The sequence below is a fragment of the Chaetura pelagica genome, unplaced genomic scaffold (genome assembly GCF_000747805.2).
Source record: "Chaetura pelagica isolate M959 unplaced genomic scaffold, ChaPel_1.0 scaffold255, whole genome shotgun sequence".
In the NCBI taxonomy this organism is placed as follows: domain Eukaryota; kingdom Metazoa; phylum Chordata; class Aves; order Apodiformes; family Apodidae; genus Chaetura; species Chaetura pelagica.
The window spans coordinates 834,616-844,390 of NW_009953311.1; the positions used below are offsets into that span (position 1 = coordinate 834,616).

At 35.6% G+C, this 9,775-nt stretch overlaps 1 protein-coding gene across 1 annotated transcript in view; it reads left to right on the plus strand.

Annotated features, from left to right (window-relative positions):
* The window catches only part of LRRC2 (leucine rich repeat containing 2), a 52,844-nt gene that overhangs the window by 14,636 nt on the left and 28,433 nt on the right, over nt 1–9,775 (plus strand). Inside the window, exon 3 of the mRNA XM_009998069.1 lies at nt 1,808–1,964. Within this exon, the coding sequence (XP_009996371.1) occupies nt 1,808–1,964 (157 nt within the window). The remainder of the gene's footprint in view (nt 1–1,807; nt 1,965–9,775) is intronic.

Here is a 9,775-nt window from a genome sequence, read left to right on the forward strand (position 1 = left end):
CCGACATGATCGTTCTACATCTGTTTTCCCAGTGAATAAGAATTCTTCCCTACGGTGGAATCTATAACACTTCAGCTAAATGTAATCTCCTGTGTGCTGCATTTTCATTTCTGTAAAGATGGGGAAGACAATACTAATTGAATTTTCAGTTGTTATTTGTTCTTTTATTTTGCTGCATAAAAAATGTGCAGCACTGAATGCAGAGGAGTAGAATCCATTCCAGAGAGCTGGTGAGACTTCTTATTAAAAACCTTGAGGCATTTCAGGCATTTTATTTTTCAGCTGACATAAACTGACAAATATAGAAGTTGGATCACAATGCAGTATACACATAGTGGGAAGGTGAAGTAAGAATTGAAACAATCTGTATCAAATATGGAAGAGCAGGTAGCAAGGCAAAACTATCTATATAGTATCTGCATGTGCAAATTTTAAAAGAACAACCAAACAAAGAACAGCTTCTGATCAACAGTCCAATATATCTTTAACAGCAATTACATATTTAAAGTATTGCTAAGTAGCACTAGTGCTAGTTCAGAAGTTCAGAATTAATAAAAAACAATTAAAATGCATCACTCCTGTTAGTGTCTTGGGGGATTTATGAAATCTAGAAGGAAAAAAAGTGGATTGTGTCCTCTGTATAAAACCTGAGTAATTGTTACTGTATCATATATGCTTACTGCAAAAGAAGCAAATTTGGAAGTTGTAAGAGAATTAAAGGTGGAAATTCTTACATCTTTTTTTATGTGGCAAAGCTAGTGATAACACTTCATCCAGTTTAATTATTCCAGTTGTTAACAACGCACAGTAATATAAAAGCCAAAATAGAATGGTAGATTATGTGCTGCTTTAATAAGTGGAGTTGAAATGATAGGACATTCAAGTTTAAGAATTGTTTTTTGTTTGTTTCAAGTTCAAAGAATTTGATGACATAATTTAAACAAAGATTTTGTACATCTGAATTCACTACCTAAATCCATTTTTTAAGAATTAAAGGCTTTAAAACTTTCAGTCTCTGTAACTACTATACATTTGAGATTTTGGACAACTAGAATAGTCCAAAAGTTACTCAGAAGCCAATTTATTTGTTAAGTATTTGGAACAATAATAGAATCCTTAAAAAAAGAAGTTCTGCAACACAAAAGCAAGAATTAATTGCAGCTGTGGTCTGATTTAAATGTGGAGTATTTTTAGTCTTCCTAAAGAAATCTAGTAAATATTTTCAAACATTGCTGAAATAACTTACGAATTGTAGTCACTTCTTTGAAAAAAGTCTTTCAAAACGTGGTATCTGTGTAACCTATCTGAAATATTTATATTCCTTGGACTGTGTTCCATCTTGGCAAACAAATTTTGAAACAAGAATATAGTCACACTTTTTTGTTTTGTTTTGTTTTGTTTTGTGGCAAACCCTATTTACATGTTCTCCACTCTTACGTTCACATGTTGCATTTCACTGCATCTTGATGCATGAATTAAAGCACTGAAATGTGTTTTAAAAAAATACTTCAGCTGGGAAAAAGAGATAATAGAGAAGAAACAAAACAGGTTGAGTGCTTCAGATACATTTCAGATTAAGAGCAAAATTATTGCATTAGCTTTTAAAAATGAATATGTGGTGACAGACAGCAGGACTGGTCTTCAAAAGCAAACAGATCCTATGAGGGTTGGGCAAAATGCTGTTTTGCATCAAGAAAATTAAGGCAAAGTGTTGAATTTTGGCTGTGGAATATCTTTCCCCTATATTTAGAAACATGGTAGAACAAAATGGATGTTTTCTGTTTACCTTTTCTTATTTCATTAAAAGGAATTCCCAGATTCCCTGAAAGAACAGACATATCTGAAAGAATGGCATGTGAACCATACATTGATACAAACCATTCCAGCTTACATTGCATTATTTCAAGATCTGAGAGTACTGGAGTTGTCAAAAAATCAAATCAATCATCTCCCAGTGGAAATGGGTAAGTTCGTTCCAGATAATCAGTTATTTAAATTTATGGTATTTAAATATATTGTAGGATGGATATTCTTATTAATTTACTCCTAATTGACTTCACTCTTGTTTCCAGTGAACAGTTCCCTCCAGACATTTACAGCTTTCTGGTTGTAATTATACTTGCAGAATTGTATGCAATACATGGCTCAAACATGAAAAAAATGACACATTTTTGTTATCTGACTATGAGGCAGTTATTGCTTGTATTCCAGTAGATGGAGAATTCTTTCTGAGAACAAGTGGTGTTTTATGTTCCTTACAGGTTAAGAAAAATAAAAGTATTAAAGAATTATAAATCTCAAACAAGATGAACTGAAACATAATATTGTTTTAGAAAGGAAGGAAAAAAAATACAATGTTGCATAAAATCCACCTTTGGAATTTTATGATTAGTACAGTAATGACCTCCATTTAATAAACTGCTATATTCAACATGACATCAGGGATTTTAGAGAAAGAAGTTCCTAATGTTTACATACTTTGACTTCTGCTGTTTCAATCTACATAACAAGAATTCTAGTATTTAGCTCTCCTGTGTTTTCTGGTCTTACCATATAAAAAGCTTTTTTGAAAGACTGTAATGGCTTGAGAGGGATTTATTGGTCTTATAAGGAATAGTGTTGCTATAACCAGTGGTATGTTTGAGAGCTGAAGAAGCTTGGTCCATTTTGAGGCCCCTGTAGTCCATGCACCCAGGTGTACTAATTTCTCAAACTTTAATTGTAGTGGTCCTAAGCTTTCCCAATGACTGCTATGCCTTATGTACACCAAGACCTAACAGCTTAAAAAAGAGATGAAATCATCTTCATGGTTATCATAGGTTTAACTAAGAAAAACATGAAGAGTGGGAGCATCCTGAAACACAGTGATCAGTGCTAGACTTTTCTACTCCTTTCTACTCTTCTTCTACTCTCTTAGTAGAGTAACACTAATGCTTTTGATTTATTTACTAACATCGTATTTTACACAGAATTTTTCCCACTGACATTAAGATATATTTCATAGTTTCAACCTGTTGCCTAAATATACTAACCAAACAAGACACGAGTTGGGGATGCTGGACATAAAATAAATGCTAACTGTTTTGTCGGCACTTAGACTGTGGAACTCTGATAATTCAGTGAGTTTAATGGACATAAACCTTCCACTAGGTTGTGTGGAAGAAAAGCAAAAGGACATAGTTCCCTTCCAGAGGCTGTTTCAGACCATTATAGATAAGGTTTTTAGGAGTCATTACTTAGCAGCTGAGGCAGGTAAAGGCTAATAAATGTGGTGTTGGTTGTTTTTTGTTAGTTTGTTAGTTAGTTTGTTTTTTAAATATGCATAATTATTGAACATGATTGCCAAGAAAAAGTGATTATGAATCATAATAAAGTCTGTTTCCAGAATAAATGTACAAAACTAGATTGTTCTATCATAACCAATTCTCTATAGAGGCTACTGTAGAGGCCATATTACACCTTTCTTGGGAAACAAGGAAGAAAGTTTAAAATGCTTCCAGTAGCAATCATTGTTCTTTCAATTTTGTTTAGATAATGTGATTTCTGTTCATCAGTAACTTTCATGTTATTCCTATTCATTTACTTTTCCTCCAATTTGCTAATCCCTCTAGCTTATATCCAAGGTGTTACTTCTTTTCAATGTTTTTGTTGCTGCTTTTTAATGTAAATATTTGACTGGAAGGGCCAGTGAATACTAGAAAATTGTTTCCTGTAGGCTCAGCCTCAGACACTCACTGTCCTGCTCTTAACAGTGAACTAATCTGAAATTTTTACAAGCTGGCAAGACTGTACTAAACACCCATCTGGAGAACCTGGACTTGAATATTACCTTTTGAGACACTGAATAACCACATTAACAAATATGTTTAGCTGTAGATAGTAACTGTAGCTATTTATTGGAAAAAAAAATAAATCTGTATCTCAGTAATAGTGTTCTATAGCTGTTCAGTGTAACTGAACAGTTCACCACTTTCTAAAACTGCCTAATGATTTTCTGTCCTACAGTATAATGTCGAACATATTAATAATGCAATAATACCCTTGTTATGGCATAAACACAGAGAACTATTTATCTCAATTTTTATAATGTTCTCTTTGTTGGTAAGATTGTGCATCTAGGGAGGAATAACCCCATGTATCAGTCCAGGTTAGCTGATAACCTGCTAGAAAGCAGCTCTGTGAAAAATTGCCTGTGAGTTCTAGTGGATGACAGGCTGACTGTGAACCAGCAATATGCCCTTGTGGCCAAGAAGGCCAATGATATGCTAAGGTGCATCAAGAAGTGTGGCAAGCAGGTCGAGGGAGGTTTTCCTCCCCCTTTACTCTGCATTGGTATGGTCCCATCTGCATCCAGTTCTGGGCTACCCAGTTCATGAAGGATAAGGAACTATTGGAAAGCATCCAGCACAGCGCCACTAAGATGACTGGGGGACTGGAGCATCTACTATGTGACGAAAGGCTGAGAGAGCTAGGTCAGTTCAGCCTGGAGAAATAATATCTAAAAGGTGGGTGTAAGAAGGCTGGAGCTAGACTCTTTTCAGTGGTGTTCAGTGACAGGATGAGGAACAATGGTCACAAACTGGAACACAAGATGTTCAAGCTAAACATAAGCAAAAACTTCTTTGCTGTAAGGGTAACAAAGCATTGGAACACGCTGCCCAGAAAGGCTGTGGAGGATCCATCTCTGAAGGCATTCAAAACCTGCCTGAATATGTATCTGTGTGATCTACTGAAGATGAACCTGCTCTGGTAGGGGAGTTGGGATAGATGATTTCCAGAGGTCCCTTCCAACCCCATATATTCTGTGATTCTGTTATTCTGTGACATGTAAGGTGGTATGTTTACGAAAGACGATGCTTTTATTTAACCTACTATATACGCATACAGACATATACACTAATATGTATCAGAAATGTTCATTATTTTAATAAAGCATTGTTATGAAAGGTCTTGGCTAATCTGAAGTTTGTAGATGCTGCTTCAATATGAAACTTCTCAGACTTTAGGAATCTAGCTGCTTCCACAGTGAAGATAATCCATGTGGGTTTGGTTTGGGAGCTCTGTCTAAGCAAGGAGTGAGGACTGGATGCTAAATCAGAAGGTAAGGTCTCTGGAAAGGTTAAGAGCTAAGGTACTCATCATTTTTGTGTTCTATATACAAAACAACAGCAAGTAGGTAAATATCATAGCTAAAACATGCTTGAGTGTAATGACTGATGGTCAAAGTTGGCAGTGATGGTCATGCTGTTCAGTCTTGAATCTTCAGACAGAATTGAAGCCAAGTTTAGGTCAACAAACATCCAGCAGAAACTAAACTGGTGATCCTTGTTAGAACTATTTTTTATTATCTCAAGAGAATCAAAGAGGGCTTTAAAGGTGTGAGAGAATAGGAGATTATAAGAAAATGGATAAGAAAATTATAAGTGAAAAGAAGTTTTGTTGCAGTATCTGCAAGAAGTGAAGTTCACGTTCCTGTTCTATCTGATTTAGAAGGAGGTGCTGCATTCTGAATCAAAGACAAGAAAGAATCCATTTGGAGATACACCAAATCACACTGTTATCTAAAACCACCTATAAACTTGAACAGATCAAATTTGGATTAGAAGACAGTAAACAAAAATTGAGAAAACTGAAAATGAAGGTTTGGTCTGTCTCAGAGTTGACAAGTTTGTTTTTTCCAGGAATAATAGAAAAAAAACATGAGCAGGCATGTAGCTGGGGAATTTTCTTTGGCAATCTCTTTTGGGTGAGTTTGCAGTTCTGGCTCTAACTGCAGGGCTGTCGTTGTATGTCAGATAGTGCTAGTACATTAGTAGTTGCTATAACTGAAAATTTCCAATAGAATATATTCCCATATCCACACAGGAAGTAGTGAACAGCATTTTCATGTGATCTCAAGGGTTTTGTGCTGGGATGGGATAGTGAGTCAATATCAGAACTTTTTTCCCACAAACTATCCATGAAACTTCTCAAAGAATTGTTAATAAAATCTCTGTACCTCATGACATTCTCTCACATTTCTGAAATGGCAAGTCTCTAAGAGGAAAACAACTGTGCTTTTGAGACATATTTTAATATGATTATTTTTGAGATTATTTTTGTCCCCTCCCTACCTCACAGTATAAGATTTCATTTGTGCATACCATTAATCCAATCTCCTAGAATTCACAGGGGAAAACTACAAGTAAAACAGTTTTAAATGACTTGTAAATACCTGAAATAGAATTTCTATTAATAAGACACCCAATGTGCTGAGATCAAGGTTTCCAAGAAGAAAAAACACATTCTCAGTTTAAATATAGTCTAGTTTTGAAGAATTGCAGACTCATCTCTTACCTTTGCGAGTTATTTAGTGTTGAATATTATCTGTCCAACAGCTCAATCTTGTATACACTAAGAAAAATTTTGTTTATATTTCTCATTTGAAGAGGAGACATTAGACATCTCTGATGCAAGTCGACTGTTTCTGACTTGATAAACTCCTCAAAATCCCTAGGGAGACCAAAGTCCACATTTCAGCTTATCTGCTCACATGAATAAAGGAAGCAAAATACTTCTTTACAGAATTTCTGATCTACCAAAATATCTTCAGTTCAGCTCACTGCACTTTTTTTTTCCCATTAATTTCCTTTTCAGCCTTTTCAGTAGATCCTCACCTTACATTTTTTTTTTTTCTAGAAGGTACCTCTATTTACCATTCAGCTCACAAGAATTTCTTGATGTTTTTCTGCCTATATTTTGCTAAAAGAAAACATTTTTCCCCCCATTTACATTACACTACTATTCTTCACCCCACAGATTCTAAAAATTATCCTTTTTAATTTTTTGTTTGTGGCCGTAACTTGCAATTTCTCTCAGCATGCTTAATTATTATTATTTTTTATTTGAACACACAAACATTGGTTAAGGAATGAATTTTTACTGGGCCAGGTTCTATGAGTCTTTCTAAGCCCTACTGGCAAACAAACAAACAAACAAAAACGTTTTTCAACTTTGTCATGCAAAAAGAGTTCAGGAAGTCTTCACCAGTCATTTGCTCAGGTGTTTCAATCAAAAGTTAAAAAATAATAGAAGACTATTTGTCTTGACCCACAGGAAACCGCTATCAGATCATTGCAGATCAGTGCAAAAATTTGCTTTGCATTTCACTCCAGTTTATACAAGTGGGTCTGCACTTTCATTGAATGGGGACTCTTAACTTCATTTCTATTTTATGTTTGACACCTTGCCAGGAGCTCTAATGCAGGCTTATCTAAATTGTGAAGTTGCATTACCATTATTATTATTCTGGATTGCCCAGCAGAAATTGTAGAACTCAATCACTGGTTCATTTAATTTTTTTAAAAAATAATGAATTAAAAATTTATACCAGGAAGAAATGCTATCTTAGGCAACAACTATGACATTACAGCTCCCACTTAAAAATAGAATCTTCTTAATTGTGAAACTGCCAGGGTAGCCATGGGTTTTATTACTGCTCTTACTGCCTTTCCTTAGAAAACACATAGATGTTAGCTGTTTAACACCCTAATTTGCATTTTTTTAAATAGAACTGAAAATTGAGTGCCATTAAGCATAGTTAACAACATTGTAGTGGCAATGATTTTATTATTGCTACTTATAATTGAGAAGTTTGCTTGAGTACTATTTGAAGGTATAGATGAAAAAATAGCCATTACACAGAACTGCAAGATTCCTCCCCACAGTCAGATATCAGGGAACCATATCCCACTCATCTACATTGTCTGGAGTTTGTTATTGAATAAATTCAGTTGTAAGACTCAGTTTTTCTAGTAATTTTCGTAATCTTAGCCACAGTAATTACTGGCAATTGACTGCAGATTCTGTAGCATACTTTGGTCAGATTAGAGAGACATTATACATGACAAGTCAAAATTAATGCATCTCCTACATACCTGCATGCTGGGGCAAACCAAATTGTGAACATTAACATATATATTAGAAACTGTAAAAGGAGTAAAAGGCTTGAAAAGCTATTGTTTTAGAAGGCATGAAAGTCAGAAAGGACAGCTGCACTTGTATTCATCACTCTGCCAAAAAAGATTGTTACATTTTTTCTGATATTTTTATTGTAATCAATTCTGCTCAATGTTTCCTAATTACACACATAATCTGAACAGAATCAGACAAGAAGATGACTAGGATGTTGGTGACACTAGATGCCTTGTCTACATTAGTTCCCCAGCTACTAATGGTACTGAGAGGTAGAAATTTCGGTGGCTTAAGAGTTAGCAAATACATTTGCTGCAGGTTGATGCTTGTAGGCAGCTAAGGCTTGCATGGCTTGCTCAGCCTCCAGTCTGCCACAGCAGGGTGGGGAGAGAATTGAAACAGGAAAAGGAAGAACACTCATACATCAGGGTGAAGAGAGTTTAGTAAGTGAATAAAGACAAACAAGCAATCATGTAAGTGATGAAAAAGTGATCACTCACTATGAGTTGATCAGTGCCTAGTCAGTCCCTGAGCAACTGTCACCTCGCATAATTCCCTCCCATCCCTTCCTCCACTCCCATCTTTTACTGTTGGACATGACATTATATGCTATATTATAGTATGGGTCCAGTGTTTTGGCCCTGTCCCCTCCAATGCTCTTGCCTACACCTAGCTGACTCCCTGGGGTCAGCAGAGTGAGAAACAGGCAACCTTCACACTGTGTAAGCACTGTTCAGCAACAGGGAAAACATTGGCGTGTTATTGCCACTTCTTCATCACAAATACAAAGCATAGCACCATACAGGCTGCTATGAAGAAAATTAACTGAATTACAGACAGACCCACAACTAAATCCTGTTGTCAAAAGTAAGGATAAAGCATTCCAGTGCTAATGGGTAAGTAGCTCCCTTTACATTCCAATGGGATTTGCTCTCCTTCACTGAAGGATTAATTGGATGAGGAATTAATTTGTGAGTCTCTGATGCCCTTTCTGCTTCAGTGGTTGATTTGCTGCAATGAGGTGGTAAGCTGATACTTATGATGTCATGTACTACCTTCATTTGTGTACATAATGGAACTAAAATTGGTGAGGCTTCATCACGGGTAGGCTAAACTTTCATTATTTTTATGTGCTTAAAAATCCAGAAATAAGGCTGTTCACACACTTACAGCATTGTATTGTTCCTGTTACTCTGTGGCCACCAGCCCCAAGGACCCCTGTGGGACAGTGATATACTGCCAAAACAATGCTTTTTGTATGTCTTACAGAAACTATTTCTTCTGATATTTTAAATAAAAGAGGACTCCACAGTGAAAATTATGAAATGTTATCAATAAAGAAACAGAAAGTACGGTATCATTTAATGTAGCCTAGAACATTACAAACGCCTTAAAATTATGTTGGCGAGGATGATAACTTGCAAAAAAGAAAATAATGAAACAAATGAATGCATCCATTATATTTTATTATCAAAAGTATGCAATGCTGGCTAGCAAAGGCAGAATTCTTGATGCTGAAAGTTTAGGTTCCCAAAGAACAAGTTCTGTTAAAAATACTCTGGTGATTTTCAGTTAGCAATTAAGTTTTCTGAAGTGGCCAAACCAAAACCCCACTTCTCTAGTTCCAACAAAGGTCAATATGTATCTCATTGCTGGTAGAATCCAGATCTTTACAAGTCTTTGCTGCATCCTCTCAAACTCTTGTCAGAACTATTGCTAATTATGGATAGTCCATATGAGAACAATATAACACTTTCACCTCCCCACAATGTTAGTGACCATTGCAGAAATCTCTTAGCCATCATCTCATTAAGGAGCTCTA